This window comes from Herpailurus yagouaroundi, unplaced genomic scaffold, assembly GCF_014898765.1.
Source record: "Herpailurus yagouaroundi ecotype Mexico unplaced genomic scaffold, PumYag 162, whole genome shotgun sequence".
NCBI lineage: Eukaryota > Metazoa > Chordata > Mammalia > Carnivora > Felidae > Herpailurus > Herpailurus yagouaroundi.
The window spans coordinates 6171939-6198886 of NW_024412403.1; the positions used below are offsets into that span (position 1 = coordinate 6171939).

General features: G+C 49.4%; 1 protein-coding gene across 3 annotated transcripts; it reads right to left on the reverse strand.

The window, feature by feature from the left end:
* Window positions 1-981: 981 nt before the first annotated feature.
* Window positions 982-26948, reverse strand: B3GALT5 (beta-1,3-galactosyltransferase 5). Of its 3 annotated transcripts, none has more exons than XM_040483889.1 (5): window positions 26625-26948; window positions 11901-12005; window positions 11345-11513; window positions 2873-3192; window positions 982-1991 (listed from the first exon to the last, which is right to left on the reverse strand). In XM_040483889.1, exon 5 carries the CDS (start codon window positions 1989-1991, stop codon window positions 1056-1058), a length of 936 nt encoding a protein of 311 aa, XP_040339823.1. In that variant the 5' UTR covers window positions 2873-3192; window positions 11345-11513; window positions 11901-12005; window positions 26625-26948; the 3' UTR covers window positions 982-1055. The 3 variants fall into 3 exon arrangements, with proteins under 3 accessions (XP_040339823.1, XP_040339822.1, XP_040339824.1); XM_040483888.1 differs by having other exon boundaries at window positions 3032-3192; window positions 26625-26944; XM_040483890.1 differs by lacking the exons at window positions 11345-11513; window positions 11901-12005 and having other exon boundaries at window positions 3032-3192; window positions 26625-26708.

Genomic DNA, 26948 nt, shown 5'->3' on the forward strand with positions numbered 1-26948 from the left:
GCAAACGTCCAGGCAGGAAAAGGTCGAAGGGTGAAGTCCTCCACAAACTCTGTCGTTCCTTGGCCGTCTGAGAAATCCAAAGATGAGCTGGGGTTGGGTGTGCCAAGCAGGCACAGGAAGACAGCCCCTCCTGACCCGAGTGCCTTCGGCGCTCGGTGTCCCAGGGGGTCCTTGAGGACATCTTGACTTAAACCCTCCTGAATTCCCAGAAAAGCTCCCAGAGTCCTTCCCAGGCCGAGCCTTGCGCCCCGCTGCCCTCCCGTGGGAACCCCGACAGACCAGGGGCATCCGCAACAAACAGACGCCCCGGGAGAGGTCGGCAGAGCGGCCAAGAATCTGCACCACAGGCCGACTCTGCAGCCATTTCTAAGCCGAATCTTCCATCTAGGGATGGCGGTTTCTGACGGGCTCTTGCCTGGGATGTTCTCGTTCTGCCGTGAGCGGAGGGCCGAGACGCTCACAGGGACTCGGGGTCCAGCTGGACCCACCGCAGAGAATTAAGGATCTGGGGGCACGCTGCTTCGCCCCAGTGACAGCACTAAAAGCACAAGGATTAGGAGCGGAGGCGGAGGGGACTCTACAAAGGCGCTGAAGGGCGTCAGCAGCAGGCGTCTCTCCGGGACAGAGGGGCCGACCCAGTCGTTGGCTGCACCTCAGTTCTGACGGTGCTGGATTTTTCATCGCTGCCCCAACGTTCACTGGCCGGGAGCCTGGGGACGAGGCCCTGTGCCTCCACGCGCTGCTGTTTCCTGTGTGTCAGAGGGGGACGCAGTGTGGACGCACTGTGGAGACGGCCCCTGCAAATGGGAAGACGTGGGCGTGCATCACATGCTTGGTGCAACAGCGTAGGTACTCAGGAGATGGCATCTGTTATTGCTTGGGCACCAAGCGGTTTCTCTCAGGCTCACGTGCTGGTTCAGACGTGGAGGAGATCACCCTCCCCTGCCCGTCCCCCCTCCTCGCTCCCCCCCTACCCCCACGTCGATCCTCAGCAGTGCCACCCAAGATCTTCCAAAGCTATCTGACGTGTGTCCACGGGTGCCCCCAGGCTCTCCTCATTCAGCTGGGCACTCTTCCCCCAGAGAATTTTCCAGAGCCTGCCAATAGCTCAGCATGTGGTGAGGCTTGACAAAATGGCAGGCCACGATCTTCTTAAAACGACACGTGGAAAAGCGTAACCCGTTTGGGAAGAAGGTCTGCTCGGAGTGAAGTTCCTCCAGCCTGATTTGCAGTTTGGCGAGGCAGAGCCCCACGAAGACGTCTTCCAGCTTAATGAACGGGACGCTCTCCGAGACGTTGTACACCTGACCCGCGACATCGCTGGAGAACACGTAGCCAGTGCCCGAGCAGAAGGGCGGGTACTTGTCCCATGGGTATTCGTACTTACTGACAAACCACTTGTTGTGCTTGTCCCTAATGGGAAACTCGTTCAGTTTTAAGAAGCCGGTGAAAAACCGGGTGGTTCTGTTTTTCTTCAGAAGCAGCTCGGTCAGGTAGTAGACGTTGACGAACATGTCGGAGTCCGTTTTCATCACAAAAGCCGCCTGAGGACAGAAGCGGTGAATCCACTCTATGCCCATCATGGTCTTCAGGGTCAAGTTGAAGTAGGCGTCCATGAAGTCCTTCTGGATAATGTCGCGATGCTGCTGGCTCTCCTGTGCCACCAGTCTCGACAGGTCCTTGTTGGCCGTGGCTCCCAGGAGGAAGAACGTTTTTATTTGCTTGCCACTCACGTTCTTTTCTTTCCCCCACGTGTTCCGGATGACCGTGCGAGCAAACAACTGTTCGTGGGAGGAGGTCACCAGCAGGACAAGGAAAGGGGGGTCCTGCCTGCAGTTGATATCTGGGAGCTGAAGGAAGCTCCCTCTTTCTTTCTTGAAAACAAACGGCTCGCCTTTAAAAGGAGTCAGACTGGACATGCTAAAATACAAACAGAGGGCTCCCAGGACCACCAGCGAGACATATACCAGTCGCATCTTCACAAAAGCCATCTGAAAGGAGCAAAGTGGAGTCGTTAGGTCTCAAAAGGAGGACAGCGTGCTTAGCTCTGCCCCGGGAGGCTTAGCGGGGGGAAGACAGAGACGCTGGGGTCTCGTTGCACAGGTGGAGAGCCGTGCGTCAGCAGTGAGCATGGATGCCCGACAGGGTCGTCCACTCCAGAGCGTGAGGCCGGAGCACGGCGTTCCGGGCCAGCCCGCCCTTCGCCCATGGGGCTCTCAGACTCCCCCTCTAACACACGGGATCAGATCTCCCACTGGGTCCTTCTAGCTCTGCCCGTCCGGACTCCATAACGAAATCCAGCCAGAGAACCTGCGAGACTGGAAACCACGTGTTCTAGGTCTCAACGTACGAACCATCTGCATTCTTCTCTGACGGAGTCAAGCACCATCCTACCACGCCCAGAAAGAAGCAAGACCAATGTTGTGATCTGTACAACTTTGCTCCCCCTGCCTTACCCGGGAGGCTACCTTCCAAGACCCCCAGCAGGTGCCTGACACTGAGCACAGTGCCGAACCCTCGTTCCTATAAGTTGCTAATTTTTAAATTAGGCACAGTAAGAGATTAACGGCAATAATGAACAATCCAATAGAGCAGTTTTAATCATATGCTGTAATAAAAGTTATGTGAATGTGGTCTCTCTCTCAATATCTAACTGTGCTGTCCTCACCCTCCTGGGGATGACGGTAGGTGACAAAATGCCTGTGTGATGTGATGAGGTGAGCGAGGCAGGCGGGTGACGTTGTGCTAGGCTGCTGCTGACCTTCTGATGAGAGGTCAGAATGGGGACCATCGGCTTGGGGACAGCGGTTGACCGCGGGTGACTGACACCTTGCAACACAAAACCTCACAGAAGGCGGGGGGGATACCGTACCTTGGTTCCGTCCCTGCTAGAGGTGCTGGTTTTACTTTTTTAGGTGACTTCTTTCAATGTCCTGATTCTTTCGTCTTGTGCCCACTCATCTCTGTCATTGTCAGCAAATCCAGGACCACCCGTGTTAATGCTGTAACATTAAGAAAGGAAATCACTCACTTTCTCCTGGCTCCGATGGACCCTCTGGCTTGAAAGCTAAGCCACGGGGTAGATTCCGGGAGGCAACGTGCCAAAGAGCTGTCAGTGAGTGCCAAGGGGCACTGTCAGGTTCCGGACTCACTTTGTTTGTCCAAAATGCGGATTCTCATCCTGGAGAGTCACTATGAGGAAAAGACAAAAAGAATAGTGCCATTCAAATCAGTCATGCCTCGCCAGCAGCCCCTCCCCATTACATCGGCCGTGCCAGACAGAACCACATTACCACCTACCCGGGTGACCTTGAGAAGCATTTGGGCCCCCCCCCCAACTCCAGCCTCACTTTTCTTATCTGCAAAGTGGGTGCGATCAAGACAAACTCTGCCGCCTGGTTCACCTGTCGACAACAATAACAGCATGCAAATACCCAAGAAGCCTGCTGGGCCTGATGCACTAGGACAGCACCGGGAGCTCAGTAAGGGGACGAGGTGGACTCACAAGTCAGTTTGGGTCCAATGCCTCATGCTGAAAACTGACCTCCTACGTAAGAGTCTGTGGCTGAGGCTTACAGAATTTAACACAGGGAAGAAATCCATCTATTCTCAACTCAGTGCTCCTGTCTGCAAAGAGACAAAAAAAGCAGGAAGCAAGACAAAAAAAGCACCTGAGTGGAATGATGAAAGGATCAGGGCGCCTGGGTGGCTCAGTCGGTTGAGCATCCGACTTCAGCTCAGGTCACGATCTCGTGGTTCGTGAGTTGAGCCCCGCGTCGGGCTCTGTGCTGACAGCTCGGAGCCCGGAGCCTGCTTCAGATTCCGTGTCTCCCTCTCTCTCTGCCCCTTCCCCTTCCCCTGCTTGTACTCTGTCTCTCTCTCAAAAATAAATACACATTAAAATTTTTTTTAAAAAAGAAAGAAAAGGAAAGAACCCTGAATCCAACCTTCCACCGGAGGGCACCCAGCATCAATAAGGAACAGAGCCTGGAACACCACGTTTCAAGCAAAGGAAATGCATCCCCCCAGGTTCTGCCCCTCAGTCTGGCTGAGAAGAGGGAACCCTTGGCATAAAGCAGCTCCACAGACAGAGCCAAGAACAAACAACTGCTCTGCTGTGGAAGCCCCACCTTCAAAACCCACCGGGACCAGTCCGCGTGGCCCAGCTGTCCAGTCAGTAACGGAACAGCAGTTTATTTGGCAGATTCTGGGTCCCCGGCTCTGCTCTTTCAACCTATGAGCACTACAGACACGGACACAGAGCCTGGGAACTGGAGTAGATCAGTATTGTGCATGAATTATAGATCAAGGCAAGCCAGAAGGCGGCAGGTCCCTCCCTTCCTTCTCCGCCTCCTGCCCTCCACGGGCTCCTCTGTAGGTATCACTACAGCTCCAGGCTGGGGCAGCTGTGTTCCTCCTGGGCTGGTGTGCCCAGAGGGCCAGGGGTGTGCCCTCCTAATACTGTACAGGGCTGTGCACAGGTTAGACCCTGGGCACGTTCAAATTACAAGGGAATAAGCAAGTAACAGCACATCAAGGGCCTTTAGGGCAGGGAAAGGCTGTCTGCAGGGAGCCCAGGAGTCAGCATCTTAACGGACAGTCATGTGGAGGGTCCCTTCCCAGGCCAGGTGGGTAAAACTCCTGACCTAAGGCTACAGGGCCTGAAGACAAACAGAATGGAAATCCATCTCCAAGGGCAGGAAAACATCTGCAAAATCAAGTTTAATGGACTGGGCTGGGGAGGGTGTGGGGGGGTGGGGGGGGCAGGCAGGAGAGGACCTCCTCGATCTAAAAGGAAAGGGGTGATGAATGGAACTTCAAGAGATACCATAAAAAAAAAGATCCCATCAAGAGAGTTCAAAAGCAAGCCACAGAATGGGAGAACATATCTGCCATACATTGATGTGACAAAGGACTATTATCTAGACTCTGTCAAGAACTGCTATGAATCAACAAGAATACCACAAAAACAAACAAAAAAAAACCCACAATTAAAAAAAAATGAATTGTGAACAGGTATTTCACAAAAGAAGATTATCCAAATGGCCAAAACCCAAGGAAGTACATCATTAGTCATTAGGGAAATGCAAATGAAACCACAAGTACCACAGCCACCCATGAGGATGACTAAAAGGAAATGGGCGTGTAAATTAATACAAACACTTCGGAAAGCCGTAATCGTCTGGCAGCATCTACGGCAGGGAAAGCTGGACGCCATGACCCAGCAAACAACTCCTGAGCTCAGACACAACAGAAATGGGGCATGGCCAAGAACGCACGGAACACGTTGCTGCCCGTTAGTGCCAAAACCTGTGATATCCATCTGGGTCCAAACAGGAGAGAGAAGCCACACGGTAATCCAAAGGGAAAGTTTAACATAAAGAATTGTTCCTATAACATGGGATGTGAGTGACGAGGGATTAGCAAGAAGCAGAGATCTCTGGGGCGCCTGGGTGGCTCAGCCGGTCGGAGCATCCGACTTTGGCTCAGGTCATGATCTCCGGTTTGTGAGTTTGAGTCCCACATCGGTCTCTGTGCTGGCAGCTCAGAGCCTAGAGCCTGCTTCGGATTCTGTCTCCCTCTCTCCCTGCCCCTCTCCAACTCTCTCTCTCTCTCTCTCTCAAAAAATAAACACTAAAAATTTTTTAATCAAAAAAATTTAAAAAAAAGAAGTAAAGAGATCTCTAAAAACACAGGAACAGCAGATATAAGGAGCAGAACTGCCCGTAGCAGAGGAGAAACCCTGAGGACAGTCCCCCAACCCGGCCCCGAGATGCAGACCTCCATGACAAGGGCACAGCCTAGCCCACTGACAGCACAGAAGTCACTGTGGGCCCAGAGTCATTTTCACCAAGTAGTCAAAAAAAGAATGAACATGGAGACAAGACACAATACATTGATAAAGGCACAAACGTAAATTAAAAATTTCTTTGGACAGCAGAATGGGCCAATCAAATGTGACACGGCCATTAAAAAATACAAACTTCTGATATACCCACTATGTATTAATCTGATAGACATTATGCTGAATGAAAAGAGCCAGACGTGAAAGTTATGTTCTGAATGATTCCACTGATAAGAAGCTCAAAACCAGGCAAAATATATCGGTGATGATAGAAGCTAGAATAGTCATTACCTTTGATGGAGGGATTATTAACCAGGAGAGGGCACGAGGACCCTTCTGGAAAGCTGCTTTTTTTTATTCTTGATCTGGGTAGTGGTTTACATGGGTGTAGACATATGTAAAATTTCACTGAGCCATACGGGTTAAGACGTGTGTACTTTGCTGTATGTAAGTTGTACCACCATTATTTTTTAATAATTTTAATTAAAAATAAATCTCTGAAAAGGGGAGATCTTCTATAACATAGCCCGAATTCATTTGGCCACAAATCTGATTCCCCCCCCCCCACCACCACCACCACCACCACAGGATGTTTCACGGACCAGTGTATCACAGGACAAACCTGTTTTGTGCCCAGGTCTTAATTTATAAAGAGGAATGAATGACAACCCGGACAAGTCAATGTCATTGAAAGAAAATGTTAATGTTACAGTCTTCTTAGAAACAAAAGACATGGCTTGTCATTCTGGGCCACAGGAAGGTCACAGGTTTTGGTCAGGAAGCAGAAGCAACAGACAGGTTTGAGCCTTTTGTGGTAAAGGCAATACACACAGCAGGGTGAACAGCTTAGGACTGGCTAGTTTGAATAATTCTGGGAGCCAGCTCTGGGGATGGCCCCTAGATACCCAGCACCTGGCTGTGGGATGATCAAGGCAGAGGAATCTTATCTCCTGGGGCACAAGGGCCAGGGAGCAGAGGACCTGTGACTCTGGACAGGTTAGTTTGCATATTCAAGATCTGGTCCTGGCTGGGTCCTACCTTATCCCTAAGAATTGACTCAACCTTGGGGGGGGGGGCAGTCCCTCCTCATCCAGAAAGCATTTTTGTTATTGTTGTTTTTAAGATGTCAAAACATAGTAGCTTACAGAAAATTAAAAATAGAATTAATAGGACCCCAGGAAATGAAGCCTGGGGCTTCCTTTTTCTGGGAGCTCTCAAGTGTTGACGGCTGCTTTAACCTACCAGTTGCCCAGACAAGGAAGACAGGCTCCTTGATCAAAGTGTGCGGTTTCCACAACATTCTACAATATTTCATTCATTGCCAGGCCAGGACCATCTCCACTTTCCATTAAAAGTCAGCTTAAGATGCCAGACAGCAGATTTTAAAAATCCCTTTTTGTTCATTTCGGGCAGCCTGCTGGGATGGAAGCATCGAGGAATTTGGAAACAGAAGATCTTGTTCACGTCTGGCTCCATCAACAGAGCGCCGTAATTTGGCCCAGGACACTTCAAGGCTGCTGATCTGCATCTTTGTCTCCAACTGGGATCGTGACATCTGCCTCACAGGGTGGCTGGAAAGCTCTGACTTCATGGCAGTAATTATTTCCGTCCTGGGTCTTATCCCAGTGTGCCCTCTGAGAGTATCGACTCATAACTCGACTCCTCTTCAAGCTCCACCTGGCCAGCAGTATTCGGCCCAGCGTGCTTCCGGTCACAGACAAGCAGGGGCGCCCTGTTCACGGGGTGACCCAAAGCCAAAGGAGAGCGGACAGAGCGGTCTAGAAGGCCCTCAGAGAGCCTCGCTCCTGGATGGCTGCTTCCAAACATATAGGATTACAAAGGAAATCAACGACATTGGAATAAGTGCACCAAAATAGTTTTTAAAGCGCACCAGGGCAATGTGTGCACTTCTTTATTGCAGCATCTGACAATTTCTGGCTCCAGGTCTGATAACTGCCTCAATTTTGAAGGCAGCAGGAGCCATGGCCATATTTGGAAACGTTTACAACTACTATCACGGGATGTGAAATCACGGGTGATTTCTTTGAGAGACAGAGTCACGGCTCTGCTGTGTGGGTCAGTGTCTGCTACGGGCTGATTTGTGTCCCCCTTGAAATTGGGGTGTTGGGAGTCCTGCCCCCCCCCGCCAGTACCTCAGAACGTGACCTCATTTGGGGACAGGGTCTTTACCAAATCGCCATAAGGTCATCAGGGTGGGCCATCATCTAGTTATACCTCATGTCCTTATGAAAAGGGGGTATTTGGGGGCGCCTGGTGGGTCAATCGGTTAAGCATCCAACTTTGGCTCAGGTCATGATCTCACGATCTGTGAGTTCGAGCCCCATGTCGGACTCTGTGCAGGCAGCTCAGAGCCCAGAGCCTGCTTCGGATTCTGTGCCTCCCTCTCTCTCGGCCTCTCCCCACTCACACTCGGTCTCTCTCTCTTTCTCAAAAAATGAGTAAACATTAAAAAAAAATTTTTTTATTGGGGTGCCTGAGTGGCTCAGTCGGTTAAGCGTCCGACTTCGGCTCAGGTCATGATCTCGCGGTCCGTGAGTTCGAGCCCCGTGTCGGACTCTGTGCTGACAGCTCAGAGCCCGGAGCCTGCTTCGGATTCTGTGTCTCCCTCTCTCTCTGCCCCTCCCCCACTCATACTCTGTCTCTGTCTCAGACTTAAATAAACATTATAAATTTTTTTTAATTTTTTTTATCTTAGAGAAGGGGGTATTTGGAAACAGACACACACGGGGAAAACACCACGTGAGGATGTACGCAGAGACGGCGTGATGCATCTACAGGCCAAGGAAGGCCAAGATGGCCAGCAACTACCGGAAGCCAGGAGAAGGGCCCAGAGAAGAGTCCCCCTCACAGCCCCTGAAGGAACCATCCCCTGCCCACACCTTCATCTCAGACTTCCAACCTCCAGAGCTGTGAGACGACACCTTTCCGTTGTTTTAAGCCACCCGCCTGGGGTCCGTAGTCACAGCAGCCCCAGGAAGCTAATACGGGGCCCACGTTCGTAACGGAAGAAAGCGCGAAATCACAGTTAGAGGCTCGTGAAAATAAGAACGGAGGGTTTTTTCCGACAGTAGGTGTCGGACCCCGGGTCTGGTGCACAGGGTCCCACACAGCCCGTGGTGGACAGGCTCGCACACCTGAGCCGAGGACGGTCACGCCTCAGAACTACCCAGGTGGCACCTGGAGGGGCGGACGGCACCGTGGAGCTGGAGGCACTGGGGGGACAGCCCCCACACTGCCACTCACTCTTGAGAAGGTGTGTGTGTCCCTCCCTGCTTCTCTCCGCTCCGGCTGGCTGGCTGGCTCACAGCCGAACTGGGGCCTGGCAGCCAGGCTGGGGTCGAGCAGAGGGGGGCGTCTGTGAGCTGCACCCGTTTACCACTTTGGGGGATAAAATGTACTTGTTTTGTTTTTGTTTTAAGAGAGAGAGAAAGAGCACAAGCAGGATAGGGTCAGAGGGAGAGACAGAGAGAGAATCCCAAGCAGGCTTCATGCTCAGTAGAGTCCAACATAGGGCTCGACTCCACAACCCTGGGATCACGACCTGAGCCAAAATCAAGAGTCAGATGCTCAATCGACTGAGACACCCAGGTGTCCCTAAAATGTACTCTTTAATTATATTTTTAAAAATTTTTTTTAATGTTTTTTTTTTTGAGAGACAGAGAGAGAGTGTGAGCGGGAGAAGGGCAGAGAGAGAGGGAGACACAGAATCTGAAGCAGGCTCAGGCTCCAAGCTGTCAGCACAGAGCCTGAAGGGTAGCTCGAACTCACGAACCGTGAGATTATAATCTGAGCCGAAGTCAGATGTTTAACCGACTGAGCCACCCGGGGGCCCCTTTTTAATTGTATTTTAAAAATTTTTAATGTCAATTTATTTTTGAGAGAAAGGGACACAGAACATGAGCAGAGGCGGGGCAGAGACAGAGGGAGACACAGAATCCGAAGCAGGCCCCAGGCTCCGAGCTGTCGGCACAGAGCCCGACGTGGGGCTCAAACTCACAAACCTCAAGATCATGACCTGAGCAGAAGTCAGACGCTTAACTGACTGAGCCACCCAGGCGCCCCTTAATTGTATTTTTATTTTTTTTATTATTTTTTTTTTAATTTTTTTTTTTAACGTTTATTTATTTTTGGGACAGAGAGAGACAGAGCATGAACGGGGGAGGGGCAGAGAGAGAGGGAGACACAGAATCGGAAACAGGCTCCAGGCTCTGAGCCATCAGCCCAGAGCCTGACGCGGGGCTCGAACTCACGGACCGCGAGATCGTGACCTGGCTGAAGTCAGACACTCAACCGACTGCGCCACCCAGGCACCCCATTAATTGTATTTTTAAAATGGTTACACTGGCTGACAATTTAAAATTATTTTCCTGATTAACAAAATAAACTTCAGCTCTGTTTCAACCCCTCTCCGGTTTACAAACTGTTTTACCTTCTATCCTGACTCCTGCGAGACTCAGCAGAAGCCCTCGGGAGGCGGCCAGTGGATGCGGCCTTCCCCACCAGCCGCCCCGACCGTTGTGCAGCCCGTGGCCGAGTCATGCACGGGCGTTTAGAGGGGCCTCCTCCTTAGTGGAAGGACATTCAAGTGTCCCAACCCAGGGGAGGGACGTCTTGGCCTTTCACATCATCTCATGAGCCCATCCAAGAGCTGTGAACAGAAACCCCTTCATCATCCGTCTTTCCTGCCGCTGGTGGCTGAGGGATGCTGTGTCAGTGAAATGTCCCCACAGGTCTGGCCCCAGGGGCATCCTGTGCCCGTCTTTCCAGGCTGACCGATGAGGACAGGAACGTATCCTGTCAGAAGAGCCCTCGGCGTGGCCCATGGGTGTCACAGGCAGTGAGCGCTTGCCCTCATCCCAGGCCCTCCTGAGAGGCCCCCCTGTGCCAGGACGGGGTCCGGGTGCCAGGAGCTCCACGATGAAGACAGACCTGGGAGGGGCTCACGGCCCACAGCGTGCGCAGGACAACAGCTACTGCTGAACACAGCGAGGAGGACCGTGTGCCGGACAAACACTCTCCGACCAAGCTCCCATCGGCTCCTCAAATTCCTTTCCTGAAGAGGCCTTGATCTTCAGACTTCTGCCCAATTTTAGCTAGAATCCTGCTAGGTTGGTTTGGCCAGACCCCCGAGCTCTGATGTTTCTTTCCTCTTAAGAACCTCTCATCTGCGGGGCGCCTGGGTGGCTCAGGCGGTTAAGCGTCCGACTTCAGCTCAGGTCATGATCTCGTGGTTCATGGGGTTTGAGCCCCGTGTTGGGCTCTGTGCTGACAGCTCAGAGCCTGGAGCCTGTTTCAGGTTCTGTGTCTTCCTCTCTCTCTGCCCCTCCCCTGCTGCGCTCTCTCTCAAAAATAAATAAACATTAAAAAATTAAAAAATAAAAGAAGTTGTCATCCACTGACTGCCCCCGCCCCCCACCACCGCCCTGCTCCTTGGCTACACATCCCACTTGTCTGTGCCATATTCGGAGTTGAACCCACCTCTATCCTGGGGTCTCCCCCCACGGTGATAGTTCCTGCCGCTTTATCCGCTGACCAGCTCCGGTTTTTCTTGGAGAGCGTACAGGAGAGAAGAGAGGTCTGCCGGGATGGGGGTGGGAGGGGATACTCCAGGGAGGCCGAGGGGCAGAGGCAGGGAATCCGGAAGGGCCTGGTGGGTTCCAGAAACAGGGCAAGTTGTACCAAAGGAAAATCTGGGTGTCAGGCTAGAGACCAGGCAGGGCAGGCTCAGGACCTTGCATTTTCTGAGGACCCCAGGGAGCCCACAGTCCTTCCCGAGGCTTCCCACCCTGATGAGTCTGGGGTCCGATGGGGCCTCTCTCTCCTACTCATAAGACAACAGAGAAGCCTCCCACTAACTTTGCACATGGCCGCTCCAATCAAACCAAGGAGGCATCTGAGGAGATACAGTGCGGGATTCATGCCAATGATCAGTTGTCTCCGAGTCGATGAATTTAGAGCTTTGAGAAGGCATTTTCAGGAATGACATTTTAGGCAACAAAATACCGCAGACTGGGCGGTACTTTGAGCAACAGACCTTTATCTCTCGCAGCTCCGGAGGCAGGAAGTCAGAGATCAGCCCGCCAGCATGGTTGGGTTCTGGGGACAGTCCTCCTCGTGGCTTGCAACAGCCGATTTCTCACTGTGTCCCCATGTGGCGGGGGGGCGGGGGGGGAGAGGAGGAGAGAGGGAGAGAGAGGGAGGGGAAGGAAGGTGCACAGGGGCTCCCTTGGGTTCTTGGGTCTCTTCTTTACAAGGACACTAATCCCACCACCACACAAGCCCCACACGCATGACCTCATCGGAACTTCATTAGCTCCCAAAGCCCCCCCACCCCCGCAAATGCCACCACATACATGAATTTGAGGGGCAGGGAGCACAGTTCCATCCAGAGCAAGGATCGTCCTCCAGCATTCACTGAGCACCTACTATGTGAAAGGCTGTGTCACCGCGAGCAGTCCCGGGGTCTCCTGAGACTCCTTGCATCTTCCTCAATTACATGAACTTACTACCCAGAGGAAAATGTCGCCTTTCCACGCTATCCGCTGTGCTTCCCACTGGGAAGGGCCATTTCCAGACGCTCTAGACTCATTCCCTCCTGAACATGGACAAGATGATCATATCTGGCCTGGTGACACGAACCCAGACACTGAGAGAGACGTGAATGTGCTCGGGGGGTCTAGAGGCACCCCCGCTGCCCCCTTGCTCTGCACTCTACTCCCTGCTGAAGCTTTCTCTATTAAAAAAAAAAAAATGTTTCACTAGCAGCTCTGAAGCCTTCAGAAACCAAAATCACAGCTCAAGGTTTTTAAAACCTGATTCCTGGGGCACCTGGGTGTCTCAGTCGGTTAAGCGTCCAACTTCGGCTCAGGTCATGATCTCGCGGTCTGTGAGTTCAAGCCCCGCGTCGGGCTCTGTGCTGACCGCTCAGAGCCTGGAGCCTGTCTCCCTCTCTCTGACCCTCCCCCATTCATGCTCTGTCTCTCTCTGTCTCAAAAATAAATAAACGTTAAAAAACAAAACAAAACAAAACAAAACCTGATTCCTTTAAACCTCTGAAGCGTTCTTTCCCGAACAGTCCAAATAACACTGAGCAGTTGTACGGGACAGTTGCATCCACAGCGTCAAAGGGAGCGACGGCAACAAATAGTGTCTGTCCATAGATTCAGGAAGGGCCAATGTACAGTGGGCTTCTTAAAGCATAAGCTCTGGGGGCGCCTGGGTGGCTCGGTTGGTTATGCGTCTAACTCCAGCCCAGGTCATGGCCTCTCCGTTCCCGAGTTCGGGCCCCGCATCGGGTTCTGTGCTGACAGCAGAGCCTGAAGCCTGTTTTGGATTCTGTGTCTCCTTCTCTCTCTGCCCCTCCCCAGTTCATGCTCTGTCTCTCTCTTTCTCTCTCAAAAATAAACATTTATAAATAAATAAATAAATAAATAAATAAATAAATAAATAAAAAGTTTTGGTGGAGCCTGGGTGGCTCAGTTGGTTAAGAATCCAACACTTCCTATCAACTCAGGTCATGATCTCATGGTTTGTGGGTTCAAGTCCTGCATCAGGCTCCTTGCTGCCAGTGTAGAGCCTACTTGGAATTCTCTCTCTCTGTCTCTCCCTCTCTCTCTGCCCCCCGCCCTGCTTGCTCTCTCTCTTTATCTCAAATAAATAAGCATTTAAAAAAATTAAAAAATAAGCTATGGATTATTTCAGTAAGCTAAGAATTGGGGGCCCTTCTTCTGACCAAACGCCAAACAAAACCAACTGGTAAAATGCAGAAAGGATACAGCACCACATCATGAATGGGTCTGCTGATTATTCTACACAGTCAACTATGTGACAAAAACCTGGAAAAATTGGAAAAGCTCTTCGATTGCCTGGGTCTGGTGAAATACAGGCAGGAGAGTACTCTTTAATCCCACGTAAAACAGCCTGAAAACAAGTACAAGAGATTTCTCGGGGGCGGAGGGGCATCTTATCCCTGATTAGTCCATAGTCCTGTGGCCCAAAGGGTAGAGCCACAGAATCTAGGCTGCCTGGATGGCCTCAACGTGAATTCTAGAGTGATAGGAATTGAGCATACAAACCACAGAACAGGGAAGAGAAGGAAGAATACTAATTAAAACCAGTGAATGTGATCATTCTGCAATTTGGCCTGCCCAGATTTTAATTAAAAAAAAAAAAAAAAGTTCATTTATTTATTTCAAGAGAGAAAGAGAGAGAGAACAAGTGGGGAGGGGCAGAGAGAGAGGGAGAGAGAAAATCCCAAGCAGGCTCCATGCTGTCAGCACAGAGCCCGACTCGGGGCTCAATCCCACGACCGTGAGATCACAACCTGAGCCGAGATCAAGAGTCAGACGCTCCACCGACTGAGCCACCCAGGCGTCCCGGGCCCAGATTTCACTTTACATGAGGTGCCCTGAACAAGAGGCAGAGGACAAAATAGGCAGCGTTCAGGTTGGCCCGTGCTGCCTGCGAGGTGTCTTCGTGGCTTGAAATTTCATTTCTGGACGAGGAGGTTCAGCCAACCTTTACGATGACGACTCAGGGCTCCTCATCAGTTAGCCCCTGGCCTGCACCATCTGTTCCGTTAACATCGGCACCTCTGCCCTCAGGCCACTCCTGTTCCCTTTCAGTCCCACAAACAGACCTGTTCTTTCCCTTCTGTGCAGACGTCCCTCCCTGCATGCGTTCTGGGCCTCCACCTGCACCCCCACACGCTTCCGCTCAGCCAACTTAGCTCACCCCTCACCCGCCACCCCCAACTCCTCAGCAAAGCGCTGCCTTCATTTACTGCTCATGGCACCCACCGTCTGGTATTTTGTCAATTTCATTAATGGACCGTACTGTATTATTTCCTTTTTTTATAGGAGTTTCATTTTCAAAACTTTTTTTCATGTTTATTTATTTTGAGAGAGAGAGAGAGGACGGGGGAGGGGCAGGGAGAGAGAAGAGAGAGAGAATCCCAAGCAGGCTCCACACTGCCTGATGCGGGGCTTGAACCCACAAACTGTGAGATCATGACCTCAGCCAAAATCAAGAGTCAGACGTTTGACCAACTGAGCCCCCCGGGCGCCCCATACTTTCTTATTTTTTTGTGCAAACCTTGGACTGGCTTTCCCGCTGCTTGGTAACTCCTGCTGCTTCGTCCAGCAGAGCAAGGACCACTTTCCTTCGGTATTTTTCACTGTGGTAGCAGCTGCCAACGCACCATATTTGCCACATAGAAGCCCAAAGGAAAGCTCTGTATGAGCCAATGAGAAGATGCCCACGTCTCCAAAAGCCAAAGCTTGCTTCTCTGCAACGTGGATACACTTCCTTACTTGAAAACCCTTGCTTTGTATGGCATCTCCCTGGGATGAAATTTTTTTCGGAAAATTTTCCGCTGCCTTAGGTATTTTTGCATTGTGTACATTTCATAAGACCTCAATTATTCCCAGAAGAAACAGAACCTGGCGTACCTCAATGGAAGAAACAGCCAAACCGAGAGTTTCACCCCCTACTGCTCACCCTGAGGGGGCTGGCGGGTTACCAGAGGCAGCGTGCGGAGTGTTATGAGGGTGTTCAGACAGAACATCAAATGCTTTCGTATGGAAGGGAACAAAAAGCCATGCAGACAAGGAAGACAGGAATTAACTCCACACATTAATTCCAGCATTTGCCTATTGGTCCCAGGAGGTAGGCATATGGTTAAGAGAATGGAAGAGAAATTTCCTTGAGAAAATAGTGCATGTACATGGTAATCAACCACGGCTGTGCACACACAAAGGTCAAAAGCATTCATGATTTGTCCACACGGCGGAAGGGACCCTTTGAGAGGAGCTAATCCTCTGCCGAACAGCCTCCTGGCCCGAACCCCAAACACCTCACTCTCCAGGGCCCGTCAAGAGCACCCTCGACGTGCTACTTTCCTCTGATGATGGAAAAACTCTCTCTTCACAGATCTGGTCACTCATGGCTACCTCTCAACCCTGACAGAAGAAGACCACAAAAGTCTACAAACAAGCAAAAAAGCTGAAATCCAAGTGCCAGCAGGCAGGCCCATCCTGAGGCTTCCACTGCTGATTGCAATGATGACCCTGTATCTCCTGCTAGAATTAAAGCCCTTCGGACAGCGGGCTCTCGATGTCACCGCGGGAGGTGTGGCAGGTGATTTCGACCTCAAGGTGACGAGCTACGTTCTTAGGCCTGTGGGTTTTCTTCCTACAGGATGATCACTTAACTTCCCTCAGCTTCTCTTACTTGCTGATTGTTCAGGAAGGATCGCACTGAGAACACGTGACTGACTAGGAAACGAAATTTGTGTTTCTAACAGAAATAAGGCAACACGTCATGACATCTGCTCGCTGGGCTCAAGATCACTTGGCTCCCAGGTTCTGGACAAAACTTCGAGGCCATGACGCCTGGACAAGAAACTCACTGATCGGGGAGGCTGAAGGGCCCCTTTTCATGATTCAAACACTGACCCACCCAGTTGCCAAGACAATTCCCTCAACCTTGCAGGCCTGTTCAACCTGCAGGTTCATTTACAAACATGAGCCATAAAGAATAAACCAATGGACACTTGAGAATTAGCAAATGTTAGAAAGACTGGGCAAACATCTTCGCAGTCTTCTTAAGAAAGCAAATTTCGGGGCGCCTGGGTGGCTCGGTCGGTTAAGCGTCCGACTTCGGCTCAGGTCATGATCTCACGGTCCGTGGGTTTGAGCCCCGCGTCGGGCTCTGTGCTGACAGCTCAGAGCCTGGAGCCTGTTTCCGATTCTGTGTCTCCCTCTCTCTGTGACCCTCCCCCGTTCATGCTCTGTCTCTCTCTGTCTCAAAAATAAATAAACGTTAAAAAAAAAATATAAAAAAAAACACTTTAAAAAAAAAAAAAGAAAGCAAATTTCTACCCGACACCCTGGGAACAAATTTTACAACTGCCATTTGTATACGAATATTGTTCTGGTCACAAATACTCTTACCTAGATCACAGTGCAAGCCTTGTAGAGACACCTTGGTCGCAGGGAAAGTGAACGTCGTTATCCTTAATAAACAAGTTCAGTAGTTTAAACTGAACTTTTCCCTCACTACTGAACTTGAGAAAACCTTACCATAGTGGTGACAAGTAATGTTGAGTCACACCTACTTTTTAGGAGTCCCTTATTGCCGGGGACCAAGTGCAAGACGGCCAGTCAAGGCAAAGCCTCACGGCCCTCAGGTAGTGCATGGAGCCATCTGTCTATCTCCACTTCCCCCTCTAGGTGCATCATGGCACCCATTGCCCTACTCCCTAAAGTACTCAGCCTTCTAATAAAAGAGTCCAATAGTCACTTTCCATCGGGAATCTTCGGATCAGGAATGATGCGATATGTACCTGCTTTGCTTCACTCCCCAGAGCCCCAGGAACCTCAAGGCCTAACACAGTGGTAGGAGGTGCGCAAATATTTACTGAACAAATGATCTGAAGTGAACATCCGGGCAGAGTCTACGACCATCGCTAAGCTCCAATGCTCTGCTCTCACTCCTTCCTCTCAAGGGGCATTCACACTCACACCTCAATCCCTGTCCACACTCCGGGACCCAGGCTTCAGGCCCGGGAGGGAACTGTGAATTTCTTCCTCATCAGTTCCAATGACAATAGATAATAACGAACAACGCACATGTGTTGACTTTTCACTTAGGATGAGAATCACTGCCTGTGTGGATTTCTGCTGTAGGTCTGACTGCAAAACAAATATTCGCTCCAAAAAAGTGTTTAAGAGTCCTTATCCCAACCACCTGACACCTTCTGGGAGCTCACCACTGCCTCGTCCACCAATTAGTTAATCTTCGACCACAGCAACCTATGTCCACGCCCACTACTCATCCGAAAACACCCTGCCAAAGGTGAGCCACAGCCTGTTTGGGGTCAGGAAAGAATTCACAGGGAGATGCGCAGAGCCTAGCCCTGGTCCCCGGTCTATCGAGAACACTGCCCATTACCAGCTTGCTCCTTGCACAGAGTTCGGGTGGTAGATGAGGACAGAGTTGAGAAATGCTGGAAAAGGCAGAGTGACTAGGGGAGCAGAGTAGGGTCGATAGGAAGACGAGAGACACCAGAAAGGGTGGCGGGGGTGAGCATACAGAGGGAGTAACAAGAATTGAAAACTTTGCTGGGCATTATGGATGGACTCATCTTCGGTGTTCTTCCAAAGATTTCAGGAAAGGTTCAAATTGCCGTTCTGAATACCAAACTGGTGACACACACATACATATCAGAAGAGACTTTGAAAACATCATGTCAAGACTGAGCCACAGGCCACACTGCTTTTCTCGGCTTTATCTTCCATGACCTACTTGTGATGTCAGGGGTTTCTGTCCAAGCTCTTCTCCTTGCCACCGCCACACTCCTCGGCTTCGGTGGGGTGCCCACCTGGTCCGATCTCCCTGATCCTTCTCTCCGACTCTCCTTGATTGGCTCTTCTTCCTCATCCTGCCCCTAAAATCCAGGTGTGCCCCCGATGCCCTCTTCTATTTGACACAATTATCCGCTCCCATGGCTATACACAAAACAATCCCCAAATGCATACTGCCCTTCCACACTTTTTGCCTGATTCCAAATCCAAGTGTCACTGGACATCCCGCCGATAATCTCAAGCTCCACTCTTTCTCTCAGACCGAAGGGCCTTGGAATCCACTCAGTGCCACAAGCACCAGACCCGTGGTCATTCCCACCATTTTATCTCACAAACTCTAGACTTAACCACCTACACTCTAGCCTCCATGCTGTCCGTCAGAAGAACATTCCCGAAACTACAAGTCCAATAGCAGTGCTCTAACACTTAAGACTTTGCAGTGGCCACCCACCACAGTGCACCCTATCCTCCTGCCACAAGATGGCTTCAAAGTCCGTGAATGCGCCATTTTGTCTCATGCAGTCTACCTAGCGAGCTTCTTTGAATCCTTTCGCATCCAGCTCAAGCTTTGCCCCCACAGTGGTCTCTTCCCCAGTGAGGACGCTTGACCAGTTCCCTTCTTGGCACCACAATTCTTCGTACCTACCTTTACCATGACTCCGCCAATCACAGCTATTTGTTTATACGCCTCTCCTACTTTACTGTAAGTGGTTTGGTACAGGAAATGTTTTACTCATATTTATTTAAGTCTCAATGCCTCATATCACACTTTGCACATAATAGAGGCTCCTTAAACATTTAATGGGTGTGTAAATAAATATTTACTGTTATGGGCCAGGATTGTGTCTCTTCACCCCCAAATTCATATGCTGAAGTCGTTCGAAACCCCCAGGATCTCAGAAGGTGACCTTGTTTGGAAATAGGATCATGGGAAATGTAATAAGATCTGGTCATGCAGAGTAGTGTGGACCCCTAATCCAATATGACTGGAGCCCCTATAAAGAGGAAATGTGACACGGGGCACCTGGGTGGCTCAGTTGGTTAAGCGTCTAACTCTTGATTTTGGCTCAAGTCATGATCTCATGGTTTGTGGCTTCAAGCCCCGTGTCGGGCTCCGCACTGACAGCAAGGTTGGGATTCTCTCTCTCCCTCTCTCTCTGCCCCTCCCTGTCTCATACTCTCTCTCTCAAAATAAATGAATAAACTTAAAAAAAAAAAAAAGAGGAGGGGCATCTGGGTGGCTCAGTCAGTTGAGCATCCGGCTTCGGTTCAGGTCATGATCTTGCAGTTCGTGGGTTTGAACCCCACCTCAGGCTCTGTGCTGACAGCTCAGAGCCTGGAGCCTGCTTCTGATTCTGTGTCTTCCTCTCTCTCTGCTCCCTACCTCCTCAAAAATAAATAAACATTAAAAAAAAAACTTTTTTAATTTAGAAAAGAGGAAATGCAGACCCAGACACACATACACAGAACACCACGTAAGGTGAGGGCAGAGACCGGGGTGATGCAGCCCCGGGCGAGGGAACGTCAAGGACGGCCATCAAACCACCAGAAGCTGGGGGAGAGGCCTGGAGCACATTCTCCCTCGTGGCCCTCGGAACCAACCCTCCTCGCCTTGATCTGGGACTTCGGGCCTCCAAAGGGTGGCAGCCAACTTCTCTCAGGGAAGCCCCTCGGTCTGTGGTGCCTTGTTCCGGCGGCCCTAGACGCTTCCGCGTTTACTGAGGAATAAATGATAACATGACTCAGAGCAGCCACCACCTGCGAGCACAGTGGTGTGAGACAGAATTCTGCCCACGGCCCACGCGCTCTGTCAGCGAGGGCTTCCTCCTCTCTCTGGGAAGACTTTGAAAGGGAAAGTGGTTTTTTCCACATAACTCTTCCCCACTAGATTTTTCTTTCTGTTAGGAGAAAACTCGACAGGGAGGGACACTTCTCCAAGACAAAGGGTTACACTGAAGACTGGAGAACAGCAGGGGGAGGGGGGGGCGATTCCCATTCAGCTGTGTCCTGCCTTTCCTGTATTTCTGCCTCGTCTTCCCTCCCTGGACGGCCTTCCCTCCTCGGGCCACCTCTAGGCACTCACAGCTTTTCCGTGCACGGACGGAAACCACATTCCCTGAGATGGAAAAAGAAAATGCTAACAGGTGACCATCATCCCTCGTCAAATGCCAGTCACCCCCTCGTGTGTCACTTGAAAACCCAGCACGGACGCCAGGGATCAGTGGGAGAAGCCAGAAATGTGTGAGGAGGACATTTCACTGGCTAAGTCACCCATGCCCAAGTGGTCCTGACTGAGTCACTGCCATACGCGTGTCAGGGAGCATGTCCAAGACTGTCACTGCCATACGCGTGTCAGGGAGTGTGGCCAAGATTGGGAGTGTGGCCCAAGATTAACAGAACCAAGACCCAGATGCCCAGGAAATCCCCGCTCCGACACCTGGCTTTCTTGTGGGATCTGGGATCTGCTTCCAGGCTCACTCACATTCCCTCCCCTCCAAATCTAGCTGAACGTACACAGCTTTCGCTAAAGATAACTCTGGCAGGAAAACCACAGATTTTAATGTAAAATGAATCACAGTGAAAATATGACATTTTTTTTAAAGTTCATTAAAATCGTTAAACATTGGTGGGCTTGTTAGAGAGCCGTCCTGTTCCACTTTTAACAACACCTCCTCATTTTGTCACTCTATCTGGCTCTGAGTGCTGGTTGTTATACAACAGGCGGGACCACTTTCCTATGAAAACCCAAACTGGCAATGTGCCCCCAAGAATTTTATTGAGAATATATATTCTATTTTAATAACAAAAAGAAACACAACGTATCAGTTGGAGAAACAAGAACTCAAATTTAGACTAAAATAAGTGAGGTATAAGCACCGTTTTCAAATCCTGCTCGTGTTCATTTTAAACCAGTATTTCCATTGTTACAACCACATATACTCCTGATAGCAATGGAACTGTATACAGACTTAAGAGGAAGACAATAAGCCATCATCCTGACCATAAAGCAATAAAGGAATTAAGTTTGATCAAGATCATCCCAAATCCCAAGAAATAAAGAAAATTGACTAAGAAGTCAAAGGAGAAATTAAATGTGTAAAAACAGATTACTTATAAAACAAAACAAATGAGACCACCACAGAGCATTCCTAAGGATGTGTTCAAAGTTGCTTTCAGAGGCAAATGCATAGCCTTGAGTATTTTCATTATACAAGAAAAGAGGGGAGCCTGGGTGGCTCAGTCAGTTGAGCATACAACTCTGGATTTCAGTTCAGGTCATGATCTCTCAGTTTGTGGGATGGAGCCCCACATAAGGCTCTGTGCTGACAGCATGTAGCCTGCTTGGGATTCTCTCTCACCTCTCTCTCTCTCTCTGCCCCTGCCTTGCTCACACCTTCTCGTGTGCTCTCTTTCTCTCTCAATAAATAAATAAAGAAGCAAAAAATAAACAAACTTTTTTTAAAAAGAAAAGAAAGAAATTTTTAAAAACTAAGCTCTCTCAACTAATTTAGAAAACAAACAAAAAATTACAGAAAAGAGCAGGAATAATAAAACCAAAAAGCAGGACTGGACTAATTCAAACATTAAAACAAAATATTACTGGGGCACCAAGGTGGTTCAGTCGGTCAAGCATCCAACTTCGGCTCAGGTTATGATCTCACAGCTCCAGAGTTCAAGCCCCACGTCGGGCTCTGTGCTGACAGCTCAGAGCCTGAAGCCTGCTTCTGATTCTGTCTCCGTCTCTCTCTGCCGCTCCCCAACTCTTTCTCTCTCTCTCTCTCAAATATAAATAAACATTAAAGAAAAAAAAATTTTTTAATAATGCAATTCATAGAAATTGGTGAAAAGGCTAAATTCTCCCAGACTTGAAGAGTTGCCGACATGGCTGTGGATGAGCCGGCGAGGGGGCGGCTGGTGTGCAGTGATCTGACAAGAGTCAAGTGTCCTCCAGAACATACATCCCTATAGCACAATGCTGAGATCTGTGTTACAAGAAGCCTCCTGCTAAAATGTAGAGAACCGACCTCATTAGATCTGCCCGCACAGGGTGGGACACTGAAATGGCAAGAGTGACACAATGTCTGGGATTAGACTAATGAAGAACAAAGAACAGAATATAGGAAACACGAGTCAGAAGACGGAAATTGGGAGCGGAGAGGGATCAAGTGGATACACAGGAGGAAAATCACGTTAATGTGCCAAAAGTGGCTGACACAGACACGTCCTGCACACGGGCAACCATGCCAAGTGCTTCTCATGTGATTGCTTGCAAATCCTTCCCACGCATGTTCACGGTGGGTGCCAAAGTTCTTTTTGAGGAGAACCCCGAGAGTGAAGTCACCAGCCCGGGTCCTGGCATGAGTTAAAGGACAAAGTCAGCATCGACAGCCAGGCTAAGGTGCCCCGGGGCCCACAGTCCTGCACCCACTGCTTACTCCCCCACTCAGTGTCACAGAGAAGTATCCCAGGGACCAAGGAAGCCCAAAGAAGGGAGGGCCATCATCAGTGCCAATCCCATAGAGGGCTGCGGGGAACTAGAAGCTCTTGGACTTCCACAACACTGCTTCTGTGGAGTAACCGTGGCTAAAATCAAACAGCGGATGACACAATCCTTTAGGAAGAAAAGGAAGGTGATGGGGAAGTGGACTTAAACAAAACAGCCCAGCCAAGGAAACAACAGCTAAAAAGACAAGGGTCCAAAACACAGGCCGTAGAAAGGGGTGGGAAGGAATGGAGCCTCGCGGTTCAGCCAGAGACTAGGACAAGTAGGATAGTGATAAATGATGGCTGATGGCAGAAAAGAAATTAATGCTGCCAACATCCTCCCCAGAAGTAAAGTTGATGCCGGTAAGAGAGTCTTACCTGTTAACAAGTAGGGGACTCATCGACAACGACAAGAACACTGATTTCAAAAATGGGCGACAGACGTGAACAGACAGTTTTCCACAGGAGAAATTCAGACGGACAACAGACTGATGAAAAGATGCTCAATATCACTCATCATCAGGGAAATGCAAATCAAAACCACCATGAGATGCCACTTCATACCCACGAGGGGGGCTCTTATAAAAATAAATTTTAAAAAATTAACACGTGCTGACAGCTCAGAGCCTGGAGGCTGCTTCGGATTCTGTGTCTCCCTCTTGCTCTCTGCCCCTCCCCCCCCTCAAAAAATTAACAAGTGTTGGCAAGCGTGTGGAGAAATTGGAGCCCACCTTTGCGCAAGGCTGGCGGGAATGTAAAATGGTGCCGCATTCTACAATACAGAGCATGGCAATTCCTCAAAGAAGGAAACAGAATTACAATATGACCCAGTTACTCCGCTTCTGAGGATCTACCCAAAAAGCCACCCACACATCCATTGACAGATGACTGGATAAACCAAACATGGTTTATACACACCGTGGGACAGTGTTCAGGCTTAAGAAGGAAGGACATTCTGGGGGCACCTGGGTGGCTCAGTCGGTTCAGCATCCGACCTCAGCCCAGGTCATGACCTCCTGGCTCACGAGTTCCAGCTCCGCGTCAGGCTCTGTGCTGACAGCTCGGAGTCTGGAGCCTGCTTCAGATCCTGTGTCTCCCTCTCTCTCTGCCCCTCCCCGGCTTGTGTGCTCTCTCTCTCTCTCTCAAAAATAAATAAAAACATTAAAAAATGTTTTTAAAAAGGAAAAACATTCTGACACCTGCCACAACAGGGATGGATCTCACAGACATAATACCGAGTGAAATCAACTAGTCATAAAAGACCAGATACCGTCTAACTCCATTTATGAGGTTCCCTAGAGCAGTCAGATGAAAAGTCCGCCAGTAGGACAGTGGTCGCCAGGGGCTGGGGGCTGTGGGGAGAAGTGACTGATGATGGGCACAGGGTTTCCTTTGGGGTGATGCAAGTGTTCTGCAACTAGACAGCAGGGATGGGAGCACAACATCGTGAATGTACTGAATTACATGGAATTGTGGCTAATGTGGCCAACATAATTTACGTATCTTTTACCACAATGATAAAAAAATTGGAAGTTCACTAAATTGGAAGCTTTGTGGATAAAACTTGTATCGATACTGCACACTAGTAAAAGTGTTAATAAAACAAGAAAAGGGAAGAAAAAAATCAAGGGTTGAAGGGAAGCCGAGATCAGAGCTAGAAGGGATATAGAGGCTTTTCTATCGCTATAGAACAGGTTTTCCCAAACTGTGCCCACCACACACCCAGAGGACCTGCCGTGTGTCTGGGGGGGATGCATCGGGGTGGCAGACAGGTAGACTGCAAGTTGGGGAACCACTGGATTAAACAGAATTAGACGAGCTTCTTCACTGCAAGACTTTGGGGAAACTTTACAAAGTTAACGTTCAGAGTAAATCTCAAAAAAGAAAATTCCTGGGGCGCCTGGGTGGCTCAGTCGGTTACGCGTCCGACTTCGGCTCAGGTCATGATCTCACGGTCTGGGAGTTCGAGCCCCGCGTCAGGCTCTGTGCCGACAGCTCAGAGCCTGGAGTCTGTTTCAGATTCTGTGTCTCCCTCTCTCTCTCCCCCTCCCCTGTTCACGCTCTGTCTCTCTCTGTCTCAAAAATAAAAATAAACGTTAAAAAAAAAAAAAAAAAAGAAAAGAAAATTCCTAGGCAGGGCTGCCCAAACTTTTTGGCCCTAGACCAGTTTGTGAGGAACACATCCCACGGACTAATGAAGAAAGAAAACAGACACAGAAAAAGATTGACAAGTGGGGTTGGAGCTGAGTCAACAGCACAGGTGAGGTGGGTCGGCAGGTGAGAGCCATGGGATCTACGAATCTGAGTCACCAAGAACCAACCACATGAAAAGTGCCTTTCTAACCTCATCATTCGGCTTCTCTAACCATTTAAACCTCCCACACAGTGCCTGGCATGATCAACTTTCATTAGCCTGGAAAAGCTACTCCACGTTTCATCTAATGGAATAACTTATGCAAACCACTTTCCGTGTGGCGGGCCACGGGATGCTGCAGATGACTCAAGACAGAGCTTCAACAAGACAAGTGTTAACAGACTGTGCTACAAGTCAGCAAAACAGGAAACTGGAACAAGTGTCTGTCAGTCAATATTAGACACAGCGCTACCACCTAAGTCCCAAATGGGAAGCATAAGTCTGTCAGAGAGCCCGGGTGGCTCAGTCAGTTAAGTGTCCGACTCTCGATTTCGGCTCAGATCACGATCTCACGGTCTGTGAGATCGAGCCCCCACTCGGGCTCTTTGCTGACAGTGTGGAGCCTGCGTGGGATTCTCTCTCTCTCTGCCCCTCCCCAACTCACACACTCACACACATCTCTCTCTCAAAAATAAACATTTTTTTTAAAAAAAGAAAGCATAAATCTATCAAAGGATAACAGAAACAGCTCTTTTATGTTGCATGTAGTTTAGTTATCTTTCATACAAATTATTTTCTCTCATGGGACAGTCAGCTGGTAAACTAATTCTTAGAACAGAAGCAAAACCAAGATTCACAGGAGAGTTCGAATGAGAAGAAAAAACTACAGTCCCTAGAATGATGAATCTTGCACATTTTGGGGATGGTCATGTGATTAGTTAATAACTAGCAGAGGGGGTATCTGGACACTCTGTCCTTGAGAAAGCCAAATTAGGGTATCAAAAAAATCCAATTTGGCTACTTCTGGGTCCTCCAGGAAACTCTTGAGTGTGAGCTAAGAAGCATTGGTGATAGGTTGTATCTATGGCATGTTGACCACCATCTTTCCATCTATACCCTTACCTTAGTAAGGCCAGCCCTCTACCACTGATTTTGCCTCATTCAAATTTCTCAGTTTCTTAATCCATGTCCAATTATATAGACACCTGTTTCCCTCCAAAGATGTCAAACACCTGGGCATTGTGCCAGGCTTCATACGAAACGGGGGCACTGAATACCCACTCTGACCTGCTCATGGGTTGAGTAACAGTACCAACTCTTACTGCTTAAATGTATAATAGGGTATTAAGACATTTGTTTCTCTACTTTGTCCACAATGACATAAAACAGTAAGTTCAAATTGGCCAAAAGTAGACAAGCAACACTCAAATGATAGTATGACTATGGGCGTGGTCCCTGAAAGCGGTGGCCAGGGAAAAACACTGAAAACGCCTGAATTTTACCTGTGGGAAAAATTCACTGGGGAAGTGTACCTAGGGGAAAGGTGAGGAACTGACACTCACAAAAGTCTTATTTTTATTGGTCTCCCTTCCTGAGCTTGAGAAAAATGAACAGGGGTGGTAAGTAGGAAGCCTCAGGGAAATGGCCCTCTAGAGTAAAATGGGATCAAAAACCTACCCCTGCCTTCCACTTTCCACAGTGAGGAAAAGCCCAACTGAAAGGAGAATTATTACCACCCCCCAAAATAACTGCCTCCAACACAGCCAAGACTTACCAGAAAGACAAAGGAGATGTAACAGACAGGTTACGAGGGTCAGCTTAATCTGGAAAGCATTCCTGAAAAAAAGAATAAAGGGAATAGATGAGAAGATATATCAGCTGAGGATTTTCCAGAATGGAACATGGGAGTTCTCAAATCAAAATTGCAGCCTAAGTGCCCAGCACAATGATTAAAAGTAAATCCACACCTCAAATTATCCTAGCGAAACTAACAAACATCGAGGGCAAGGAGAAAGTCTCAAAGGCTACCAGAGAGACAGGAATATTATCCACAAAAGCCCAAAAAAGAGATGGACAGAAATTTCCCATAACTGATAAT